The following is a 26,100-nucleotide window of genomic DNA, read 5'->3' as shown; positions in this document are numbered from 1 at the left end:
ATAGGGCATATATATACATGTACATAGGGCACCGAGGGCATATATAAGTCTATCCCTGGCTTAATACACCAGTGAATGCCTCTGAGGAAGCAGAGTGAAGCCTAGGAAAGCTCATGCTGCCAACTTCTCTCAGTCAGTCTCAAAGGGGCTACAAGATCTCTCTACAGACTGACAGGGCGATATCTTCGAATCCCCCCCTTCAGAGTGTCACTTGGTACAGTCCGCCCTCCCTCCCTCCCCCACTGACGCTATTGGTCCCTCCCTGATCTTGCTCGTCTTGCACGCGCCCAGGAACTCAGTCCTCCTCCCCCTCCCAATCCCTGCTCAGGAAGCCACGTGACCAGAAACGGTCGCGGACTCGCGTCTGGCCCCTCCCCTCTCTCTGACTGAGTGTGTTTTTTTAATGAAGGGGCTCGCCTCCATTTCCTGTCTTCTCCAGCCCCGCGCATGCGCAGAAGGTCCGGCTGAGCTGTCTCCGCCGCCGTCCTTCCGGGTGGGGTTGGCAAAGGAAGGCGAAAGGTCCCCCTTTGGCAGCCATGGCTTGTGCTCTGGCGCCTTTCTGCACCTTCCAGGACTTGGAGTCGGCCAGGGACTTCCTCTGCTCGCACCTCCGTCAGGGAGGCGGCCCTGGAGCTGCTGCTGCTGCTGCTGGCAAGGAAAGCGGAGGTGAGTTCGGACGCGTAGCGCATCTCAGCATACAAAGGCTAAAGAGCACTCCTCTGGACACCAGTTCGTGCTTTTGAGCCCTGCTCAAAATGGAGGACGTGTTGGGATTCCCCCTTGTTCCAAAGGAGGATGACATGGAGGACTTGTAAGCTCAAAACACGCTCCCATAAATGTAAGTTCATGCTTCTTTTAGCCATGCTCAAAATGGAGGACATGCTGGGATTCACTCCTGGACACAAGGCTGGAATGGAGGACAGGTCCTGGGGAAGGAAGATGTAAGGCATGGCCAAAGAAATACTTCTTAGTTATGCTCCAAATGGAGGACGTTTGGAGTTCCTCCTGAGGAGGAGGAAATGGAGGACAGGTCCTGGGGAAGGAAGATGTCTGCCTCTCCCAGACTGAACTTTGATGCTTTGTTTAACAACAAAAAGCCAACAGACAGTGAACCAAAAAGGTATCCCTGTTTGGTGGAGTTTAGATGCCGTAACGCAGCTAGCCCTGGATGTTCACATAAGGGCTACTCACAGGTTTGTCTGTGAGAGGAGTGGGGAAATTGGAGGGTCGCTGTCTCCCTCTGACCCAGATTCCACCTCAATGGCCGCCTTGTTCCTCAGGTGAATGGCTGTGACCATCTGAAGGGAGCCGCGCAAGGAGATATATACGCTCCATACGTTATATCTGATTGCAGTGAGTAGCCCTTATGTGACCTCTGCAAGGAGAGACTAAGCTGTTGCTTTCCTCCTCGTTGTTGTTGTTGTGGTGTTTCTTCAAGGTTCTTGTGGGTTTTTCGGGCGATGTGGCCATGTTCCAGAAGAGTTTCTTCCTGACGTTTTGCCAGCATCTTCAGAGAATGCTTGCCTGGAAAGGAGTCAAGTTGCTTCTGACTTACGGCAACCCTAAGGCCCTGCCATGGGGTTTTCTTGGCAAGATTTCTTCAGAGGAGGTTTGCCATTGCCTTCCCCTGAGGCTGTATTGATTGACTGATATGTTCCCCCAGAAGACGGACCCAAGGTGGCTCACCAGATAAAAACATTTTAAAAACTGTAATAAGAATTTAAAAACAATTAAAATCAACTTGTTAAAACAGTATAAAATTCACATGAAAACACACTCAAGTTAAAAACACAATCCCATATAAAAGCCACCCTTTCAGGATAGTATATTTAAAAACCTACCTGAATAAAAATGTTTTTGCTTTCTGACAAATGGAAAGGAAAGCAGAAGAGACTTCCAGAGGGTGGGAGCAGCTATTGAGAAGACTCTGGTACAAATGTATGGATGCGACCTTGGATCCCATAGGCTAAAGCTCCGGATAGATCAGAGTGGAGACTGTAGTCAAAAATGAGGAGAAGACTAGGATTGGGAAGGGCAGCTATGAAAGAACTAGACAAGATCCTAAAGTGAAAATAGGTAACTCTGAACGCTGAAAGTGAGGATAGTCCAAGCCATTGTATTTCCCCATCACCATGTATGCATGCAACCCTGGATCAAATATAGACCAGGCTGGAGACTGCAGTTAAGAAATGAGAAGAAGACTAGGATTGGGAAGCGCAGCTGTGAAAGAACTAGACAAGACCCTAAAGTGCAAAGATAACCAAAAAAATAATTAAAAAAGCTTCATTTATATATTGCTTCATACTGAGCTAACAGTGCCTAAGCAGTTTACAGCTGTAAGCTAATTGCCCCCAACAAACTCGGTACTCATTTTAGTGCCCTCAGAAGGATGCAAGCCTGAGTCGAGCTTGAGCCCTTTCACTGGTATTGAACTCACAACCTAATGGTTTTGAGTGAGTGGCTGCAGTACAGGCATTTAACCGCTGCGCCACCAGGGCTCAACAGTGAGGATAGTCCAAGCCGTTGTATTCCTCATCACCATGTACCAATGGGAGAGTTGGAGAGTGGAGAAAGCTGACTGAAAGAAAATCAACTAAGTTGAGATGGCCCCGTGCATCTGAGGAAGTAGGCTCAAGTCTACGAAAGCTCATGCTACCAACTTGCCTCTTCCAGTTAATCTCAAAGGTGCTACAAGATCCCTTTGCATATGTATACAACTGTTGCCCATCACCATGTACAGATGTGAGAGCTGGACAGTGAAGAAGGCTGATAGAAAGACAATCAACTCATTTGAGATGTGGTGCTGGAGAAGAGTGTTGAGGATACTATGGGCAACCCAAAGAGATAAAACATGTTCCTAGAACAAATCAGGCTTGATTTCTTTTTGGAAGCCAAGATTGAGGGTGTTGTATTTTAGCCACATCGTGAGAAGACACATGTCATTGGAAGAGACAATAATACTAGGAAAGGTGGTGGATAGTAGAAAGAGAGGAAGACCACATACCAGATGGATAGATACAACAGGGAGGCCGTGGCCCTGAGCCTGCAGGACCTGAGCAGAGCAATTGAGAACAGGGGGGCTCGGAGGTGTCTCATTCATGGGGTCACCATGACTTGAAGTCGACTTGAGTGCAGTTAACATCAACAACATATAACTGGAATTCTTCCTTTTTCCACAGGCAAATCTCATGGTAAGGAAACTGGACACTTGTGCTGTGCCTCATTGGTTCAAGGTCAATAGTTAGGCATGAGGTCTTTTTTTGAAAAGGTACAGATTAAGTCTGCCTTCGTCAGAACGCTTGGGGCCAGAAGTGTTTTGGATTTCAGAGTTTGAGGATTTTGGAATATTTGTGTATACATAATTAGATACCTTGGAGATGGCACCCAACTCTAAAACGTGACATTCATTTATGTTATGTATACATATAGCCGTAAGGTAATTTTATAGACAATATTTTAAAATAATTTTGGGCATGAACATGAAGCAGAGTTTGTGTCCATTGAACCATCAGAGAGAACGGGTGTCACTATCTCAGCCACCCATGTGCGCAATTTTAGATTTTGGGATTCTGGGTAAGTATAAGTTTTTAAAAATTAAACCTTTGGCAACTTTCTCAGCCTCAGAGGAAGGCAAGAGCAAACCTCCTCTGAACAAAGCTTGCCAAAAAAATTTGTGATAGGATCTCCATAAGTCAGAAATGACTTGACGACAACAACATAGCAGTCAGGCCAACCAAGGATTTCCAAAAGCACTTTGAGAAACTGATGCCAGTTGAGTGTCCAGTGACAAAGATGAATCCAAGAATACTCTCAGCTGTGAACATGCTCTTTCAGGGATTCTTGGCAACTCTGTCTGAAGTGGGTTCTTGGACTTGGGAAACACCAGTTCCTATATCTTCAGTGTTATTAGTTTTCAGCTGCAGTTTATGAGCCCTCATTTAGCTAATTATACCATTTGGAGTCAGGCACTAGCACTTTTACTAGATTGATGACTAGAAGCAATATTACTGTGTGTCATCAGCAAATTAATAGCGCTCAGCTTCAATACTCCAGATTAGTTTACTAAATTCTCATATTAATCTATACGGGGCTGAACAAAAAATTGCTCAGTGTTATTCTCTGTAACTATCTTGCTTAGTATTGGAACAATTACAACACCATGCCTCTTACTTCTCTCCCAGAGAACCGGTCCAATAAGGTATCACAGTTGCTGATCTATAGTGGAACTACACTCGTCCTCCCACATTTACTGGGGTTAGGGGCACAGGACTCCCGTAAAAATGGAAAAACGGCAAATAACAAAACCACTGTTTTTACCTGAGAGAACACCTAGGAATCTCTAGGTCCTCCAGTGCAACTCTGTGGCCAGACATTGACCACAGAATTGCTCTGGAGGATCTACAAATGCCTAGTGGAGTATTCTCACTAGGAATCTAGATCCTTCAGCAGGACCTTTGGTTAAAGTTGACCATAGAGTTGCACTGGAGGACCTAGATATTCCTAGAGGAACATATTAATCAAATGCATGAATAATCAGATCCGCAAAAGTTAAAGCCGCAAATGTGGAGAGTTGAGTGTATATTCAGTTTTTTAAGAAAATCTCTTTCAAATGATGCAATATACAGTACTTCTTGAAAGAACATGGATGAAGTTTCTATTAGAACTAAGTCCCAGCTGGATGGACGTGTTAGTCTACTGTGGCAAGAACAACAGAACCAACACTTTTAAGTAACTCAGCAATCATATTATGGCCTCATTAAGTTATTTCCAAGACCATTTTTGGAAAAATAGTAAATAAAGAACTCGCTGGAGTCAATTTCAGTATGACTAGAACAAAAACTAACATGAACAGCAGGCAGAGTATTATATCAGAGGCAGACCAGTGGAAAAAAGAGGCAGTGGGGTAGTTTCTTTTATATATATATATATATATATATATATATATATATAATTATATGCCACCATATAGTCATAGGGTCCCTCTGAACAAATTCTGCTAAAAAAAACCTGTGATAGGTTCTCATTAGGGTTGCCTTAAGGCAGAAATGACTTGAATGCACACAACAAAAAATCTGCCAGCATTATCTTCAGTTTGGTGTCCATGGGGAGAACATTATGTCTTTGGGATTTCTCAAGAGATGAGCTTTCTGGTGAATTTTCTGACTGAAAGACCTGGCCTGAGTTCCAGCTAAAATTAAAACTTGGTCTGACTGCACAACTGCATCTTTTCCTACCAAAATTTCCTACCATTTCCCCCCAAAATATGAGTTCCCTTCAGAGCATCAGCAGTACCTCTCAGCCCTGCTACAGAGTTCACACACAAAGTACAACTCAACCCATATATCTGTGGAGTCTTTTGTTAGTAAAACAGAAAAACAAAACTTACTTTGATATAAAACTTTTAACAGGCAAGTGGATTATTTCCAACTCAGGAAGGGAGTCATCTTGAAGGAAAAACCCAAATGGAATGGAGAAGGCTTAATTGAGAAAGTGGATCTTAAGAAAAATGCATTTAATTTTTTTCATCTGAACTACCATAATAAAGATTTAAAATTGTAATAAAGAGATGTCAGCATAATAGGACCAACCAAGCTTTTAAATTAACTTTAATATTTCTAGTTAAATTACAGAAGGAGCAGTTCTGCATCTTTAGTAAGCTTCATGCTAATTGTAATGAAGGCTTGGCCATATTCCCTGTGGGGATTGGTGTCATAAGACCTTGGAAAATCATCCCATTTAAAATTAGGTCCAGAATAATTTGAGCAGTTGCATTTTTTGAAATGCAGAGAAAAATAAGCAGTGAATAATAAGAGTAAGGGTCTGCTTAGATAACTTCAGTAGTTTTTCTCTGTATTTTGTTGATTATGGGATCCTGTCAGCTACCAAATATGCTTGTTAACATTCAAACTACAATTGGATTTATTGCACGTCTGTAAAAAAATAAAAATAAAAATATTCTTGTTTTCTAATTCGTGTCTGCTGTTTCCTTTTCATAGTTAAACTAATAAAGTAATGTGAAGTCGAAGGCTTTCATGGTCAGCATCCATAGTTTGTTGTGAGTTTTTGGGCTATGTGGCCATGCTCTAGAAGAGTTTATTCCTGATGTTTTGCCAGCATCTGTGGCTGGCATCTTCTCTGAATAAACTCTTCTAGAACATGGCCCCATAGCCTGAAAAACTCAAAACAAACTAATAAAATAAAGGTATTTAGATACTGATTTTCAACTATGAATTCATGTCCATCTTTTTGAAAGCACCACAATACTAGATTAAACAATGTAATGTACTGTAGACTGGAATGTATTGTATTAGCTTATTTAGCATGAGTGGAACTTCATTGAAAATACATTATAAGAGTAGATATGAGAATTCTTTGTTATGTGCCCACTTAAATATATTTTCCATTCAGCAGAATGAAACACACTTAACTACTTTCTAGTTTGAATTTGTTAACTCATGTGTAAATGAGGATGTTTTGATTTGAATTATAAGTGAAATTGAGAAACTGATCCTCGTAAACATGGTGCTTATGAGGTGCTTGAAATGACTCCATGATCAAATTTATTCTGATGAATATGTATAAAGGATGAGTGACTCATTCTATGCAGACTATTGAGACCTTTTTGGTTCAGTAAATTGCTGTTGGCAGTTTTATAATTTAGATGTACATGTCTGTTATTGCTTTCTAAAGTAGCAGTATTTACCTTAAAATGGCTTAAGCACTAGCACTAATAAACTCCTGTTTAAAATATGTAGGAAGAATTTGTTCAAGTATTCTTCTACTATCTTCATCTGAATTAAATTGATTGGGCGCCTGGAAGTATGACAGAAAGATTTTATTGTGATTCAGTTGACTGACTGGTTGTACTGGCCTGGTTATTGTCCGCTTGGCCGAACATTTTATCTGCTGTCAATTTCCTTTGTTTTAATAACATACTGCTTTATCACACTAGGGGGCAAACAGGATTTAAACTAGAGTTAAACAGGAAATGTTTGTGATAAACATCAGGCATTTTCTGTTTAACTCTGATTTAACTGTTGTTTAAATAATGTTTGCCCCCTCGTGTGATAAAGCAGATAGAAAGATAAAAATAATGCAATACCACTTTCTGAGACTAACTGGGAATATGTCAACACTCTTCCATGTCTTCAGTATTTATGAGACTGGGGACTGCATAAAACCACTGATTGTTCTGAGACAGTCTGACAATTGTACAGTTGCTCTTCCTTTTTTGTGAGGGATCCCCCCCCTGCAAAAATCCCAGGTCTGTGAGAATGGAGGGAGGACTGTATGTAAAGAGAAGAGGTGATTTAACAGGGCTGTACCTCATTCTGTTGGGTGATATTCAACAGTTACCACTGAATTTCCTGTTGTTGTTGGCACTGAAATTTGATAGCAACTGTGGGAGCTAGCTATGGGCTAGAGGAGTATCAGGACATGGCCCTGGACCATAAATGCCTGAAACTGCCAGGTTCAGTTCTGGAATGGAACACAGGAAGCTGAATATGTTATTACTGTACTCATTCTTTGGAGTGCAGCCATTCCCAATTCAGCATCAGAGGTGGAACTGGGATATTCATGCAACAGTGGTTCAAGGGCTATATGTGTTTCAAGGGTTATATGTGGTATATAGGCAACTTGCACCCCACTAATGTATTGAAAGATTAGACTGAATGATTAATACACAAATCTTGCATCTGTATGGGCTGTGTCATAGTGCTTGATCATTGCCACCAATACTTTTAATAAGGCTGGAAAAGCTTACAAGGAAGCCAATGTGGACTCAAGAGCAGACATGCACAACTTGCAATGAAACAAGTTGAATATAGCCCATAAAATGTATAGTGGCCCTCAGGGGAGCTGATACACCTCTTTTTTTGTTATTTGCCTGGTGTTCTAAACAAGATAGGGTGACAGTTGCCTGGCATAATCCCACAGTGCATAATTGATGGGCTACATTTGACTTTATGGATCACATGTTGTACAAACTTGACACTATGACGCGTGTCATAGGTGCTTCTTCACCAAGGCTACTCTCCATTTTCCTCTCAGTCTAGTTAACTTGAACTTACACTTGCATTTTTTGGCTAATGGTTTGTTAAGTGCCATCAAGATGACTTCAATTTATGATGACCCTATACATGAGAGACTTTCAAGTCACCTTGTAATGAACAGCCATGCTCACATCTTACAGACTCAGGACTGTGGCTTCTTTGATTGAGTCTATCCACCTGTAATGAGGTATTCCACTTTTCCTACTGCTTTCTGCCTTACCAAGCACTTTTTCTGAGTTATGTCTTCTCATGATATGCCCAAAGTACACAATCTCAGTTTAATCATCTTGACATCTAGGGAGAGTTCGGGCTTGAATTGCTCTAGAACCCGTTTATTTCTCTTTTTAGCAGTCCATGGTATCTGTAGAACTCTTGTCCAGCAACACATTTCTAATGAGTTGATTCTGTCAGTTTTCTTCACTGTCCAGTTTTCACAACCATACCTGGAAATCAGAAATAGGATGGCACGGACAATCTTAACAATAGTATTTAATGATATGTCTTAACACATCAGTATCTTGTCTAATTCTTTCATAGCTTCCCTTCAAAGTCCTAGTCTTCTAATTTCTTGTCTATGGTCTCCATTCTGATTAGTGTCTGAGTTAAAGTGGAAAATCTTTATCTATTACAATGTCTTCATTGTCTACTTTAAAGTTATGGACATTATATTTGTTTACTTAATGTTCAGCAGTAACCCTGCTTTAGCACTTTCTTTCTGGACGATCTTCAAATAATCATCCCAAATTTTTGCTATCTTCTAGTAGTATGATGTCATTTTAAATTGTTAATGTTAAATTGTTAACTGTTCAATTGTTGATGTTCCTTTATCCAGTTGTCATTTCTCTTTCCTCCAGGTCTAATCTAGTTTTATGTATGATATGTTCAACATACAAACTAAACAGATAAGGTGATAAAATGCAGCCTTGCCTGACCACTTTGCCAGTTGGAAACGATTGTGTCTTTCCGTATTCTGTCCTGATGGTAGCTTCATGTCTTGAGTACAGGTTCATATCAGAACAATCAAATGCCCATTTCTTTGAGAGTGATACAAAGTTTTGCATGATGTACACTATCATCCTTTCATCTCTCTTATATAGTTACTCATTGTATTTTTTCTATTGTCTTTCTATTTTGTCTTGCTCATGTATTATATTCCCCTGCTTGTCAAATAGCATCTCCACGCTTGGTTTAAATTTCCATTTGATTTCTGAGATTTTGTGAAAGAGATCTCTTTTTCTACTATTTTGTTGTTCTTGTCTGCCTCCGCATTGATTGGTATGGTAGTTCTCCTTGTCCTTGCACACAAGTTGTTGAACAGTTTATTTATATTTATTTGTTTATTTATTTCATTTGTATGCTGCCTTTCTCTGAGAAGGGACCCAAGGTGGCTCACAGTTGTGTTCAGGGTTCTGACCCTATTTTTATCTGCTTTCATTTTTGCTTCTTGTCTGTTCTTAACTACTTGAAGAGTTTCATCTGTCATCCAGTGGGGCTTTTCTTTCTATTTGGTGAGAGATACTATATCTTTGCATTCCTTCTTGATAATGTCCCAGGCTTCAGTCCAGAGTTCTGGCTCTCAGTCAATTCAAATTTATTTTTTTACTTAGAATCTTTAAATTATACAAGGGTGTTCTCCAGTTTGTATTTTGGCACAGTTATTGGGTTAATGTTCTTTAGCTTTACTCCAATTTTTGATATTAGCAGTTCATGGTCTGTGCCACAATCTGCTTCTTGTCCTGCTTTGCAGAGAGAATAGAGCTTCTCCATCTTCTGATTCTGATTATGTATATGTAATTTCTGTACTGGTCATCAGGTTATGGTCAACATACAGTTGTTGTTTTTTGGTTGCCTGGATAATGTGTTTGTGTTAAATGGTTTGCCTCACAAAATTCTGTCAGTTGCTCTCCTGCTTCATTTCTTGATTGATCCTGCTGGAGAGGCAGGATATAAATAAAATATTGTTGTTGTTGTTGTTGTTGTTGTTGTTATTGATCCTAGGCCAAATTCTCCTACAATATTTGGTTCTCCATTAAAGCTTTCTGCCTCTGTAGTTAGAGCTTAAACTTGAATTATGGCTATATTGATGTTTTTTTCCCCTGAAATCGTATTGATATTATTCAGACAGACTTTGCATTATATCCTCTGTCTGCCATTGCTACATCTCTCCCTACTATTAATACCATCCCATTTCTTCTTTAATTTTCATTTCCTATGTAGAACACTATCTGTTTTTGTTCCTGTCCATTTCAGCTTGTTCAGTCCAAGTATTGCTATGTTTATATATTCCATTTCTTGTTTTACAATGTCTAGCTTCCTCTGATTTGTAATTCTCACATCCTATAATGTGTGTTGTTCAGCTTTGGATTTTCCTTTCACCTGTTAGCATGTCAACAGCTAAAGCCATTTCAGCTTGAGTCTGGTTGCATCATTAGCCACAGCACTACTTGTAGTTGTCCTCAGCTATACCCCAATAGCTTGTTGAGTATCTTTGAACCTGGGAGTCACATTGTGACACTGTCTCCTGTTTCATTTGGGATTTTTGTCCAAACTGGATGGGATTTTCATGGTAAAAGACATTCAGAAGAATGCCTTCTCCTGTGCAGTGCTAACAAGTGTTAGCTATGGTGCCATTGCCTTTGTTTCTGAGAGATTCTATGCTAGTATCACTCCCCACTACTGCTGCTGTCCATTAGCTGTTTGGCACATTTAGTATGGCTTCTCAACTAAAGCCTGACATCGAAGACTCTACCAGTAGCATAGGCTCTTCCTTCATAGGAGCACGCAGTCCCACCACCCATGGGGCGGGGGGGGGCATGGAAAGTTAGTGCCATGATGGGACTTACTCTGTCTTTCAGATCTTTATTTGAATGTTTGTCAGATGAGTGTTTCTGGTATATATGTTGCTTTTTAAAGATGCAATGCATTTCTTGATTGAAACTATTGGTATATTTGTGTATAGTTATTTTTTTTTAGTGTTTAAATGAAATATTTCATCTCAGCATAGAAACAGAACAGTTACGATTTTTTAAAACTAAACTGTTTTTAAATACTAGGTAAAACATCAAACTGGGAAGAGGATGGCTGGGGTGCCTGGGATGAATCAGAAACACAAGAACAGGTAAGTATTCATTGCTGATTATGTCTCTTACAGATGAGATTTCAATGAACAATAAATTGAATAACTCTGTTGAAATGTTCTATTTCAGTAGTTAAAAAGATTTAATTCACACATTCAGTGTACATATTGATTATCATACAAATTTCCTTCCTATTATTGGTGTTATTGTGTTATGATATTTATAACATGCCTTTGCAATAATGGCATTTCAAGGTTGCTATTAATACTAAAATTCTTCAATAATAACTTCACTCTTGGATAGCTAGTGGCAGTGGAAAGCTTATATTCTTTGTTATTCCACAATAGCAATAGCAAGTACATTTCTATACCACTTGTCAGTGCACTTAAGCACTCCCTAAGTGGTTTACAATGTATAAGCTAATTGCCCCAACGAACTGGGTACTCATTTTAGCGACCTTGGAAGGATGCTAGGCTGAGTTGACCCTGAGCTCCTGGCTGGTATTGAACTCGCAACCTTGTGGTTTGTGAGTGAGTGACTTCAGTATAGGCATTTAACCACTGCACCACCAGGGCTCTTTTCCACTGCCACAAGTTTTGCAGTCACATGGAATTATATTCATTTGCATTTCCCCAAAACCTGTCTTTTTTCTTTTCTTTTCTTTGCACACTTAATGTACAGTGGAACTTCCCTTTTCCCTACCTTCTCCCCTCCTGCATATTTTTTTGGGGGAGATCATGAAGTTTTGGAGATGAGGTTTTGGGGGATTCCTGAGGGAAAGCTGTGGGAAGATCACCATTTCTGCTGGATTTCACTTTTTATGGGTGGAAGTCCAGCACTATATCCTTCCCAAATTAATCACTTTAAAAATTGTTGCATACAGGAGGAGGAAGAGGAATCAGCGTCCAAGACACAGGCAAATTCCTGGCTTCAGGACTGTGTCTTATCCTTGTCGCCAACAAATGATCTCATGGTGATGGCTCGTGAGCAGAAAGCTGTGTTTTTTGTGCGTAAGTATGTTGTATGCTTCTTATATTCATGCTGTTATACCATGACATTCAATAGCAGTTTTCAGATAAAATTTATAAATTGGTTTCATCTGAAAACTGCTGACATTCAGAAAATCTTGCAGGCAAGTATAACAGATCAGTGAGAATGTGTGCGGTTTTCTCTCAGTGTTTCAATATCCTGAAGTATTATGAGGGAACTATTCTGTGGAGAAAACACATGGGATTTTTTTGCACATAACTTCCCGTTTTCTTGCCAACCCCCTGCCCCAATGTTTTATTATTGGAATAATTCTTCCACAACACTTCAGGACGTGTGTATACAGTGAGAATACCAAGGAAGAAAACTTGTTTTTTTCTCACAGCAGGGGGAAAACTTCTGTAATCAAGCATCTTTGCATGTGAGAATGAAATAGTTAAGGATTTACTTCCCTAATTCCTGTTTCTACTGGGGTTAACTTTAGAGCCATGATTCGCGTTTCTTTGTCCAACAAGAGAGAATTGTTGTTATATGCTTTCAAATAATTTTTGGCTTAATGTATATCCCAAAGTAACCCTATCACATTTTGAGGAGGCAAGGTACATTCAGAGGGAATTTGCCATTGCCTTCCTCTCACGCTGAGAGTGATTTGCCAGAGGCCACCCAATGGGTTTCCATGGCTAAGCAAAGGTTACTCAGTGGGTTTTCATGGCTCAGCAGAGATTTGAACACTGGTCTCCTAGAGTCTAACACCCAAACCGCTACATCATGCTAGCTGTACAAGAACTAGAGGAAGGAGATTGCTTTACCCATAGCAGTTGCCATGATTAACACTAGCTATAGGAATTTTATCAGTAAGGGTTCCATAGTGCTTTATCCCACAAATTCTGATGATGATGTTAATCATATGAAATACTGACATAGCTCCTTTTATTCTTTCCACACTGTTCTGCCCTTTTTCTTGCTAGTTTGGTAAACTGAAGTTTTGATTCTCTTCCATGTAATTTGAGGATATACGTGAATGGTTTGTGATTTCAAATACAGTTGTCCCTCCATTTTCGCAGACTTTGAATCTGTGGTCTCGGTCATTCGTCGGTGGGCAAGTGAGGAGGGTTAAAATGGTGTACACACAGAACCGTGCATGGGAGCGCGCAGTCATTCAAGCCAATGGGGCTTGAATATTTTTGAATTTTTATGAAAATGTAGGGACGACTGTAGTTGTGTTTTGTGAATATAATTTAATTCTATGTGTTATGTTACAAACTGGACATACTATCATCCTCAGCATTTTGATTGTAAAATGGCCTTGTTCGTTCTAGAACATTGTTCTTTGTACACATTGGCACTTTGAAGCTTTTTTTTCAAAAATAATTTTGTATTTAATACCTTGAAAAAAATTAGAAATAGTGGTCACTTGTTTTCTTTACATTGTTTTCTACATTGTTTGTTTTAGTGTGACTTGTTTATTGCAAATGTTTACTGTAGAAAATGATTTTTTAAAGTAGTCTGCACTTCTGGTTAGAGAACAGAGACAGCTGTGCTGGGAAATGGACAGGGAATTAATCCCTGGTTCTGCTGGACTTTTGGCTTTTGTCCATCGTATCCGTCTGGGCCACCTCTCTTGGATGGGACTAGGGGCCACTGTTTTACAGTGGCCTCATTCCTTCACAGAATGCTGTGGGATTTCTGTTCGACCACCTGGTCATTGGCCTGTGTAGTCCCTCGGGGTTGTGTTTTATTTTCCCATGCTATTTAATATATACATGTAACCACTAGGAGAAGTCATCTGGAGTGTGGTGCCATCAATATGTAGATGACAACTAGTTCTATTGCTATTAGTTCTATTACTCCTTTCCACCTCAACCCAAAAAACTAGTTTTGGTTCTAAACTGGTATCTGTTACAGTAATGGACTGAATGAGGGCAAACTTAATCCAGATAGGATGGAGTTGCTGCTGGTCAGTCAAAAGGCAGATCAGGGAGTAGAGATCAGTCAGTGTTAGATGCGATTATATTCCCCTGAAGACTCAGGTTCACATTTTGGATATACTCCTGGACTTAGCTTTGAACCTAGAGGCCCAGAATTCTGCAGTGGACAGGAATAGTTTTGCATATTTTAAGCTTGTGTACCAGTTGCACCTGTTCCTTAAGATGTTGAATCTAGCCATGGTAATACATGTTGTTACATCCTATTTGGTCTATTTTAACACTCCCTATGTGGGGCTGCCTTTGAAGAGTGTTTGAAAATTTCAGCCTGTACAAAGTGTTAACTGGGGCAGGTTATAAGGACCATACTACTGGCTTGTTACAATAGCTCTACTGGCTGCCACTTTGTTTCCTGGCATAATTCAGAGTGTTGCTTATGACCCGTAAAGACCTATAAGGCTCAGGCCCATGCTGTCTGGCAGATTGTATTTTCCCTTATGAGGCAGCCTGGACCCTGAGATCTACAGGAGAGACCCTTCTCTTAGGAGCTGTACAGACAACCTCTAAGGGGTGACAGGACACCACCCCCTTCCTAGCCAAATTGGGGTCACGGCAACCGCACCCTGCAGCCCCAATCTTTCTGCAGTGCAAAAAGGAGCCACTTTATGCAAAAAGGAGCTGCGAAAAGCAGCTCCTTTTTGTGCCATCGGCGCTGCAGCTTTTTGCACTCCTTTAGCACAGCATGTCTACACGCTGCACCAAGGGAGCGTCGTAATTCTCCTGCTGTGTGGTGGGGTGCATGGCATCACATCGGCATGGGGCAGAGTTGGGGCATTTCGCATGCGGTCGCCATGGCCCCACTTTGCCCTGATGCCGGCATTTATTACCTGTTTGTACAACCTCAGAATCACACCACCATCCCAAGCATGGTTGATGGGGACGGGATATAGGGCCCCTAGACTCTGAAACTCCCTTCTGTGGGAGACCAGAATGGCCTCTTCTTTATCTTTCTGTCAGCAGACAAAACCATTTTTATTTTGACAGGTTTTTATTACAGAAAGTTTTGAAAGAATGGGCTAAAGAGTGCTGTAGTGTCTTAATCTCAATTGTTTTTAATAGTTTTTAAAATCACTTTAATCACATTTTATTATTTTAATTGTAGATCTGATTTGTTTTAATAGTGTGATTTGTTTAATTCCATTTTAAGGTCTCTTTTGCATTTTTTAAGTTCTTTTTAAATTGTGCACCATCTTGAGTCCCAATTTTGGGAGAAAGGTGGACTACAACTACTACTGATGGACATGTGTTGTTTCTTATTTTGTAAATACCTGTTCATATATATATATATATATATAGTATGAAACTTCCTTTCTGTCAACAAAGCCATAAACATTAAAAACAAATGATTTAATCAAGTGATTGGAGGTTAATGGAGATGGCAGTATAGCAGTATTTATCTTCATCTTATTCCCATCTGGTAATTGATAAAAGACATGCTGCCTGCCCAACCACAAAGTGGGCAGTATCGCAGTGCTCCAGTAGCATGTCATTCATATGCTGCACACTGCAGGAGCACAGAAAAGCTGCCGTTGTGGTGGAAAGGATGTCCTTTTTCCTGCACAAAAAGCCAGATTGGGCATGCAGATGCCCCAGTCTAGCGCCGATATGTCCGTCTGTTTTGACCCTGAGTTAGATCGAAGTTCCTTTGAATGGAAGTCTATAGTGTGGTTAGCAGTAGAGGGGCTACAATTCATGTTGTTCCATTCTTCTGCTCCAGTCCTCCTAAAAAGATGTTCTGGAAGGTTGGGGGACTGTTTAGAATAGAGTTGGAGGTGGTGCAGAGGGACTAATGAAAATCATGTCCACTCCTTCCTCTACTTGACTCTATGATGCATAGCAGGCACTCCCATGAACAAAAGAAGGCTTTCCATTTACAGAATGCAATCCACAGTTTCAACAAAAATCTTCTTTGGCTACAGACTTCACAAGAACTGAATGATTCTTGAAGTCTTTATGCTAGTCCTGAATAAGTGTGCATATGATTATTTTAGAAATAATTCCAAAGGAATTTCTTTTACTAAAGAGAGGCCTTGTATGGAGAAGAAGAGAACTTAACAATTAAATGCCTGGTAGCTGACACTAAATAAATTCACACTAAATATCAGATGCAAATCTACCTCAGAGCTGAGCAATGAAGTAAAAACATGCAGTCAAACAGCTTTTAATAATTGAAATAGCTTAATTTGCCAGCATTTTTATTTCTGTGTTCAATCTTGATGTAAAGCTAGAAATTACAAACTCCAAACTACAGGATAAAAATTTTACAGTGTGTCCTAACATAACAGGTCAAACTACATATTTAAGAGAAGTATCTTACGTTTTCATAAATCTGTCAGGATCTCAAATTGCTTTGCAATTTTTTAAGCTGTAGGGAAATTTGAATGGTAATATTTGATGTAATGGGAAATTATAACTCAGTTCTGCATTGACCTGGATTTTGTTATACCTAAATGATACTTTAATTTATGTTATGAACAAATTTGAAATGTTCCTGAAATGCATGGAAGTGCACTGTTTCAGAGTTGCTGTAGGGTAGCTAATCAGTTTTAAGATAAAAATTAGATTCATCCATACTGTCAGGCCTACAGTCCAATAAACAGAAAATTACATGACATCATTCTGTAATATGCCTCAAGACAGCATGGATACACAATCAAGGCTTGTCTATCCGTCTTCATGAAAATAATTTGTAAAAACTGTCTTATAATCCATCCTTATTTTAAATTAGTTCTTTTTGGAATTTTCACCCTGCCTTATCAGCAGTGCCTCAAGACATATATAGTGACAAAATTATAATGTGTGTGCCGAAGTTACTATCCAGTGCTCGTTTTTTCCTTGGATGGCTTCAGAAACATTCCAACATCCCTTGGGTGTATGAGGAGATGAGGGAATCCTTCTTGGTCTCATAAGTTTTTTTTTTAAGATGAAAGGTTTAAACATGACCACGAATAACCACGATGCAGTTATCTGTCTGATTTGTAAAGGAAGAAACGTTAAAATAGTGTCACTACTGTTCCAAGGAGATTATTCCTAAATGCCCCTCAGTAATGCATTTGCACACAAGCTTTGCACAATTGGAACAATTTGCTGTTCAGTCTAGACACTATCCACCAATTTCTACTAAATTTCTGCCTATTAATTCGCACTGTTTCAAAGGTTTGAAGAGACTCTCATGAGACAATTGAGGGGCAGGGGCACAGCAAGATGCAAGGAAGACTAGGGAATAATGAAGTCCCATCCAGCAAGCAGAGGTCCCCTTGTTCTTTGGATTTGTATCAATATTTTGAAGGTCAAACTAAATTTGTGGGTAGCTTTAGGCGGGGTACAGACTGCCAGAAAGGGGTGCATCTCTGGCGCCTCTCTATGCTCCGCAGGAGCTCCATAGCAACCAAATTGCGTGGCACTGCTGCGGAGCAAAAAAAGAGCACGCAGAAGGGCTCCTTTTTGTGGTGTACTTCCGCCGCCCCGAACTGCTAGTGACTGCGTGGGGACATCGCAGCTGCGCTGCCCTGTTTGGAGGCGGCACATCTGCGACATCACAGTTACATGTCGCGTCTGGTGGGTGCGCTGCGGCTGCGGCACCCTCGTCATGTGCGAGGGTTGCCGGCTGTGTGGGCGCTCCGCCTATCAGGCAACCCTTGCATGTGACAAGGATCGGGCCTTAGGTACTTTTAAAAAAAACTGTGTTAGTCTGAGGATATAATTCAAGACAATTTTTAAAAACACTGGTGATACAATTAAACTGAAAACATAAACAACCCCCTTTCTTTTATGTTAAATTATGGGCCCGAACAGACAGGCCAAAATAAAGCTGCTTCGGGTCACTTTGGAGGCATGCTGTTTAAATGATTAATGCATCCTAAGAGGCCGGAAGCTGTGCCAAAGCCACACTAAGGACTGGAGTGCAGCTTTGGTGCAGCTTCTAGCCTCTTAGGATGCATGAATCAGTTAAACAGCATGTCTCCAAAGTGACCTGAAGCAGCTTTATTTTGGCCTGTCTGTTCGAGCTCTATAGTAAGTAAAAACTTTGTCCATTAATATTTTTTTGGTTCTCTTTCCCCAGCCAAATGGAAACACAGTGAAAAAGGGAAAGAAGAAATGCAATATGCTGTTGGTTGGAGTGGCTCTTTGAATGTTGAAGAAGGGTAGGTATGGAAACTAGAGTATGCTATAAATAAGAATGTCACTTTTTATGCTGCCTTGAAAATCTAACCCCAGGATGATCCAAAAATACATACATATATCTCGATATCTTATTGAGAAATTAATAATAATAATATTTGTACAATAACAGAAACCATTGAACAGAACAAGTAAGGAAGTCTAAAGAACATTGAGCGAGAAGCAGTAATGAGATATAATTAAAAAGGACATCTAAAGTTAATTTTGTGATGTCGGGAAGTTAAATTGAGAGAATAGTTATGTGTCTTTTTTGTATGGTTGTTTTCATTTTTTATTTTTTTCCCCTATATGTGTGGTTTTTTGTTGTTTTAATTTGTTTGGTATTTTTAAAATTAATAAATATTTATTAAAAAGTGAAAAAATGCATACATATAAAGCTGCTTTTTGGTCTTTTAGCTCAGTATTGTCTAAACTAAGTGGCAGTAGCTATCCAGATCTTCAGACAAGAATCTTTCCCAAAATAACTTGGAGATGCCGGGGATTTTTTTCCTGTATACAAGGCTATGGTTTTTCCCAGGGTTACAGCACTTCCCCAAGAAACATTCGTAAACTCCTTGATTTTTATGGGGGAGAAGAGGTGATATTTCATAAATTCTATATAGAGGGGTTGGAGAAAAACATGAGCACACTCAGCACAGTACATTTGGCCCTCTGTTTCCACAGATTCTTAATCCATGGATTCAGTCATGCATGATTTGAAAATATATTTTTAAAAATTCTCAAAAGCAAACCTTGATTTTGCCATTTTAGATAAGGGACATCATTTTAGATAAGGGTCATCTGAGCAGCCCCAGATTTTGTTATCCAAACCCCAATGAATACCAAGGGTGCACTGTATATGCAAACAAATGCTTTGCATTATAAATGTGTCTCTAATTGAGTACAGTTATATAGTGGTGTTTGTGGTGTGTGAAGGAGAGCCTGTATGAAATTACTGTGATGAGTAGATCTTCTGAAGAATACCATGAAGATCTTCGCAAGCTTTTTCCATTCATGGTAGTCATCTAAAATCTAACAGTACCATGACATCAATTTTTGGTCAGCCATCTTGAACTCCTTGTTTACATCTATCATACTATAATAAACAATTACAATTGAGAGACAAAACCACCAAAGCCACATAAGCAGTAGGCAGTTTTCTATTCTCATAATTTTATTGAGATTGACAGTTCTGTGCTCTGTGTGACAATCTTGCATGAAATGTTTAATATCACTGTGTTTTGCTTCTAGTGAATGTGTAAGCAGTGCATTGTGCATTCCACTAGCAAGTCAAAAAAGGTAAGAACAGTTTCATTTAACCAGATAAAATGCTTTAAAGAGTTTCGGCCTGCTTCCAGATACATGCATGTTAATTCTCATCAGAATAATGGAGGTTGTGATTTAACTGAGAATTAGAGTTGATTCTTTTTACTTTCTTTTCATGAGACAGGAGCTCTACAGGGCGCCCTGACTGGACCTGCATTGTTGTAGGCTTCACCTCTGGCTATGTTCGCTTTTATACTGAGGTGAGTCAGTTAACACCATGATTTGCCTGCTTGCTACAAATTGCTCCACATAATCACATTTCCTACACAGAAATAGTCAATATTGCTTTAAAGTTTCCTATAAAATATATTGCTATAAAGCATATGGTTTTTGATGCAAATTCTGCGAAAAGACTGTTGTTGCTAAGAAGTTTATTCAAGTGTATTTGTAGCAAAGCCCAAATAAAATTTTCACCTTGCTCGAAAACAATACACATTTTTCTGTACTGAAAGTGTTAGAAAAATGCCATGTATGAACTGATGCTTTGTGACTTAATCACCATTAATAACATGTATTTACATTTGCTGTTTTCACATTTTAGAATGGAGTGCTGCTTTTGGCACAGCTTTTAAATGAAGATCCTGTCCTGCAGCTCAAGTGCAGAACTTACGAGATTCCACGACATCCTGGAGTTACAGAACAGGTACTGAGGCAGATAGATAAAACAGTAAAACTATTACAAGACATAGTACTGTAATATTGTCTCTTGTAAAAACCTTGCCAAGTTATATATGGATCGCTCATGTGAATCAAATTTGTTAGTACTGTGAAGATATGATCCATAATTGTGGTTAAGGTGTTTGGGTATGGGTATGTTTGTATGACGATCTTTGCTTCTTTTTATCTTGTTCAGATCCATCTCCCATAGTTTCCTTAATCGTCATTTCTCATTATGTTAATTGTCATTAATCATGGTTTAGACTAACTGTTGGGTGAGGGCAAAGTTTCATATCAATTATAGGTCATAAGTTTTTGTTACCTATAGCAAAACTGTATTAGTTGTAGGGATATCTAGATAGGTGTCATATAAGCATGCTGTAATAGGCTGTGTTGTGTGTTTGGGGAAAAGTGTACTGTTTTACTTTCCAATCGTCACTGAGTTGCTTGAGTATTATGGTTGTATTGCATAATGGTAGTTCATCCAGTTATCAGTTCAGATCCTGGTACTTTAGCACAAAAGTGTGCACCTTATATCTTGATTAGGAGCCTAGCAATTGCTTAGTATTTTTAATCAAACAAACTGGATTAATATTTATTAGTTGCTTACATAAATACTTAATTCTGTTACTATTAAGTTTTCTGTGTTCTTCCTTTTGTTCAGAATGAGGAACTGAGCATCCTGTATCCTGCAGCAGTTGTGACAATTGATGGTTTCAGCCTATTTCAGTCCCTCCGTGCTTGTCGAAATCAAGTAGCTAGAGGTAGTTTTGTCCACAGACTTGATCCATTTTCACTTTCAGTATTGAAATGGTATTAGTTTATTCCTCAATGTCTGCAGGGATATTGTTGTAAAATTGCATGTTGGAAAAAAAATGCTAGTTATATTTATACCCTGTTTTGCACCACTGAGCTCAAGAAAAGGCATAGAGAGATTTCCTCCCTGGTCTGTCCTTACAACAACGCTGTGAAGTACATCTGGCTGAGACAGAGTGATTGGCCAAATGTCAAGCCAGTTTTGTCTCTTCATATAGATTTGAATCTCAGTTTTCCCAATCTGACCTCCATGCTCTGAAATCCTCCTTTTTGGAAACTTGGCGGCAAACATTGCAAAAAAAATATTGTTTTTTTAAAAGTCATTTGAATGTCATTGTCTGATAATTGCTTCTGCATATCCTCAGAATTTCAGGTTTCTTATAGCCAGCATCTGGGAGCATACTGTTAATAGTTTGCACTCTTGTAATAATTCTGTAATCTGGGCATGATTGAAAGTTTTGATTTATTGCATGGCATTGACTTTACTGCATGGCTTTTGAATGGTGTATTGTAGGCCCAGTAAACATGCTGGCCCTTCAGATTTTGTTAGACCACAATTACCATGGGTTCTTGCCAGCAGAGTAAGAGTTAAGATCAGAGTTGCTGTCAAGCAACACAAGAAAGGTTGCATGTTTATTTACCTCCTTGATTTATATATCAGTTTTCGCCCCAAATGGGCTCAGGCACCTTTCAACAAGATTTTTTAAAAAGGTACAGTAAAAAGACAGCAAATTAGAATTAAAATACAATTAAAATATTTACCCATACCTGTAAAAAAAGTAACTTTAGTCATTCCAATTTATTTCCAAAGCAATACTTATATCAATCACTTGCATCAAAAGCTTCAGTGTCTTGGCACATCCTAAAGACTAACAAATTTATTATAATAGGCACTTTTGTGGACTACAGTCCACTTCTTTTCCCAGCACTTCCTCTGGGCTGGCTATAATAGGCCATTGTAAAAATACTGGAGATTGTGGAAGTCCATAGTGTGTGGGGGGGAGCATGGTCCTCCTTGGAAAACAGCAAAAACAGCTTGGAGGGTGCATGTGGGGACTGTACTTTCCAGACCCTTGATCTATAGGACTGTAACCGTAATATATTTCCTTCTTTGATTAAACTTTTATTTGGTAATGCTGCAGCTATTTGCATCATAGAACTTTTGATATTGTTTTGCTTTAACATAGAAAGAAATGAAATATAGACCAGAAATTTAGATATTCAGTTAAAGAATAGCTTATCAATTCTTATCATGCTGTATACTGGCTGAACTATGACATTTTCAGTCTAATATTTTTCTGTAATCTGTTTCTCTTTGTTTAATAAAATGGGCAGCTGCAGCTTCAGGCAATGAGAATGTTCAGCCACCTCCATTAGCCTATAAGAAATGGGGCCTGCAGGACGTGGATACTATAGTTGATCATGTTAGTGTTGGTAAGTAGTATGTTGGTACGCATTTCATAATGAATAATCTTGTTCTATTATGCACTGTGAGAACGCAGCATCTTGCAGCAATAATGAGAAAACATTTATATAGTAATGTGTTTAAAGTTTATAAAGTTGATTCTCTCTTCTCCTGATTCTCTCCTCTTCTTTTTTAAAGCTAGTGTTTTAAATATTTGAGTCCTGGCATCAGCAAGAAAACATGACTAATGTTTTCTTGCTTGGCTCAGGTGCAGCTCAAGAGCCAGTTCGATAACAGCTGTAAAATTTGGAAATGTTATTTTCTTGGACTACAACTTCCATTATCTCTTATACAAGTGTCTGGGGGAATTCTGGGAGTTGTAGCCCAAATAAATAACCTTTTCAGTCTTTTCAGTCTGTTCAGCTGCTACTAGTATTTTCTTTCTCTTCTGTTTGAGGCATACTTGTTGCAGAAAGAGTTTAAGAGGTAATGTTACTGGCAGGTTCGTATACTGAATCTTGAAGGTTCCTTTGAGAAAGTTTCTGAGCTCATGTTTTGGTTTACTTTGTGCAAGGATTTAATAAAAAGAACAACCCACCAAATTATTGAAGATTATTTATACATATGAGTGTGTGCTGCCTTTGATGTATTATTAATGAAATATCAGTGTAAAGCACTCTAATTAAAATGTACATATCAATTTGTTTTGTTTAAAAAAAACAGGTATCATGACTCTGTCACCTTTTGATCTAATGAAGACTGCTTCCACTATTGGCGGATTTAATGCAACAATAAAGAACAACCCTCCTGCTATGTCTCAGTATATAACTGTAGGGTCAAATCCTTTCACTGGTTTCTTTTATGCTCTTGAGGTATGTGTATTATGAAATGCAGTGTGACTGCTGGCTTGTTTCCTATACCTACTGAGTCTCTTCTGAATATTTTTTGTGTTTGCTGATATTCAGAACTGCTGGTTGGTTGCGGAGGTCGGGTGAGGAAAGGAGTGTAAACGAGAGCAGAATGTTTTATTAACATTGCCTCGATAATAGTATTCCTTAGGTGTAGACAGATGTTAGATCAGGATCTCTCAGCATATATCTAATTGATTTATATTAAATCGGTAAACATTTCTGATCTCATTGGTTGACAAATAAAGCAATAAAATTATGTCACGTGCACACGCCAACACCATTCTTTGTAGTTCTTCAAGATTTTAATTAGTTGTACATTAAGTCGTACATTTCTGCCTATAAGCTAATAAGCTATTTGTAAAGACTTTTCAGTACTGTAGCCCATTTATAAACAACTTCTTATTTTTCCATAGGGTAGTTCACAACCATTGTTGTCTCATGTTGCTTTAGCAGTTGCAAGTAAGCTGACATCGGCATTTTTTCATGCTGCCAGGTAATGTAAAGTAGACTGAAATTATAATGAATTTGTTTTTCATGGGTATGTTTTTGAAACTGAGACTGTGATGATATTGCATTCTCTATTTCAAGTGGTTGGCTAGGCTGGAAGAATAAGCAGGAAGAAGAGCCTGTGCAGAAACAGAAGCCCAAGGTTGAGCCTGCAACTCCTTTAGCGGTGAGGTAAGTATGGAACAGATTTTTAGAAGGGTAATCATGTAAGTGTTTCCCTTATTGCTGAAACGTGGGTGTATTCCAATCCCAAAGATTTCCAAGTACATATTAGTGTCCAAACAAAGCACAGCTGTCTGTCACATGGCATGTTCTTCCACTTGAGCAGGGACTTGTCTGATTGTCTCTGACCACCTTGAGAATGTGTGAAAGTGCTGATGGGATTGCCTTAGGTAGAAGTCCCAAAAGGGCATGCTGAAGGATGTTTCAGACATAATTCCGTAGCAGGGTTTAGCAGTATGTGAATGAACATGAAGTGCCTTGTGATCACATACTTTTTCTTTCATAGTCCAGCAGACTATATAGTTTATCCTTGCTCCCCTAATCAGCAGAATATGTCTCTGGCTAGGTTCATGAAAAAAATAGAGTAAGCAATTACATGTTTTCATTTGTGTAATCCCAGCCTGTTCATTCTAACACAAAACCATGTGTTTATGTTAATGTCTGAATTACTGTGTTGAGGGAAGATTAGCAGTTTCTTGTAAAGGCTTGGTGCATACATGTGTATAAAAAAGATTGAGATGGTGTGGGTTCTTGAAAAGTCTCTTCTGGCTTGTGTCCCATGCCTTTATCCTGCCTTCATTGCATACTATGTTAACTCTGATTCCAAATCTCATTGTTTGAAGACTTTGTACACCTCCCAATACAAGTAGATTTTGTATTGTAAATGTTAAACTCTTTGTTGCCTGACTGATAGAGAGGCACATCAGAGGGAATATCTGCAAAGATACAGGAAAAGAAAACTATGGGTCTGTACAGACAGGCCAAAATAAAGCTGCTTCGAGTCACTTTGGAGGTATGCTGTTTAAATGACACAGGCATCTTAAGAGGCCAGAAGCTGTGCCAAAGCTGCGCTCCAGTCCTTAGGACTGGGGCATGGCTTTGGCGTGGTTTCTGGACTCTTAGAATGCATGCATCAGTTAGACAGCATACATCCAAGGTGACCTGAAGCAGCTTTATTTTGGCCTGTCTGTATGGGGCCTATAATACCTTTGGTCTGCATGTTTTATTTTGACTAATGGGAAATTTGAGAGATTAAAAAAAGATTATTAGATTTAAACTATTTGATTCATGTTCTAGTATTAGGAATATCAGAAAAGTTTTGACAATATAATTATTATTCTGAGAATTTGCTGTTAGATTAAGTAATCAATTTTTGGATATCAGTTTACATATTCAATTTTATTTGGTCTTAGGTTTGGAATTCCTGATTCTCGTCGCCATGGGGAAAGGATTTGTCTTTCTCCTTGTAACTCTTTGGCAGCAGTAACTGATGATTTTGGACGGGTTCTTTTATTGGACGTTGCAAGAGGACTTTCTGTTCGTATGTGGAAAGGTTAGACATACTGATATATCTTAATAAAAATCCAAAATTTACCAAAGCATAATACCTTTACTGGCCAACCAGAATTCACAAAACACATCATGCAAGCTTTAGAAACTCTACTGGTTCTTCATCAAGCAAAAGATCTTAAAAATACAGGAGAAGAAAAGGGGGGGAAAGTGATGGTGTTGGAATCAAAAGCCTACATTTTAAATCAGATATTACTTCTATTGTTTAGTTGGTTTGAAGAGATCTTTCCTTTTGGCTACATGGTTACCAAGACAAAGGACAGTGAATCTTAAACTGTGTTAGAAGCAGCAAAGTCTGAGATCCTGGGTGTCTATCTGATGTATCTTGTGGGAGAGTACATTGGCATATGTATTCTAGCGGACCACTGAGGAATGTCCAAAAATCTTGATATGAACTGGTAAAGCTCAAAGCCATCCAAATTCATTCAACAAATGGTCAGTTTTAATGTTTTCCCACTATACTACTGGCAGTGGATGGCATTTCCTATGGCTCCACTGGGGATGTATAAAACTAATGTGATGGAATATTTATTCCTGACATTTCAATGATATATTTGAATATACTCCCAATACCTCATTTTTGGGTTTTTTTATTGACCCAAAAGGGCTATTTTTTAATTAGGTTATTTAGTTGAAAGCTAG

The 26,100-nt window shown here is 39.0% G+C and overlaps 1 protein-coding gene across 3 annotated transcripts in view; it reads left to right on the top strand.

Annotated features, from left to right (window-relative positions):
- The first annotated feature begins 503 nt into the window (after positions 1-503).
- The window catches only part of RAB3GAP2 (RAB3 GTPase activating non-catalytic protein subunit 2), a 65,353-nt gene continuing 39,756 nt past the window's right edge, over positions 504-26,100 (top strand). Inside the window, exons 1-13 of one of the 3 annotated variants that reach the window (XM_089529341.1) lie at positions 504-666; positions 11,108-11,172; positions 12,015-12,141; positions 18,167-18,248; positions 19,516-19,563; positions 19,715-19,790; positions 20,132-20,233; positions 20,912-21,011; positions 22,399-22,497; positions 23,192-23,340; positions 23,793-23,872; positions 23,968-24,057; positions 25,302-25,441. In XM_089529341.1, the coding sequence (XP_089385467.1) occupies positions 537-666; positions 11,108-11,172; positions 12,015-12,141; positions 18,167-18,248; positions 19,516-19,563; positions 19,715-19,790; positions 20,132-20,233; positions 20,912-21,011; positions 22,399-22,497; positions 23,192-23,340; positions 23,793-23,872; positions 23,968-24,057; positions 25,302-25,441 (1,288 nt within the window). In that variant the 5' untranslated portion in view covers positions 504-536. Of the gene's footprint in view, positions 667-777; positions 839-11,107; positions 11,173-12,014; positions 12,142-18,166; positions 18,253-19,515; positions 19,564-19,714; positions 19,791-20,131; positions 20,234-20,911; positions 21,012-22,398; positions 22,498-23,191; positions 23,341-23,792; positions 23,873-23,967; positions 24,058-25,301; positions 25,442-26,100 lie in introns of those variants that run through there. The other 2 variants (XM_089529342.1, XM_089529343.1) reach the window with 2 other exon arrangements.

This window comes from Sceloporus occidentalis, unplaced genomic scaffold, assembly GCF_023333645.1.
Source record: "Sceloporus occidentalis isolate IW3139 unplaced genomic scaffold, rSceOcc1.0.p SCAF_6, whole genome shotgun sequence".
NCBI lineage: Eukaryota > Metazoa > Chordata > Lepidosauria > Squamata > Phrynosomatidae > Sceloporus > Sceloporus occidentalis.
The sequence above is the reverse complement of the archived record's forward strand: the minus strand, read 5'-3'. Positions and strand labels throughout refer to the sequence as shown.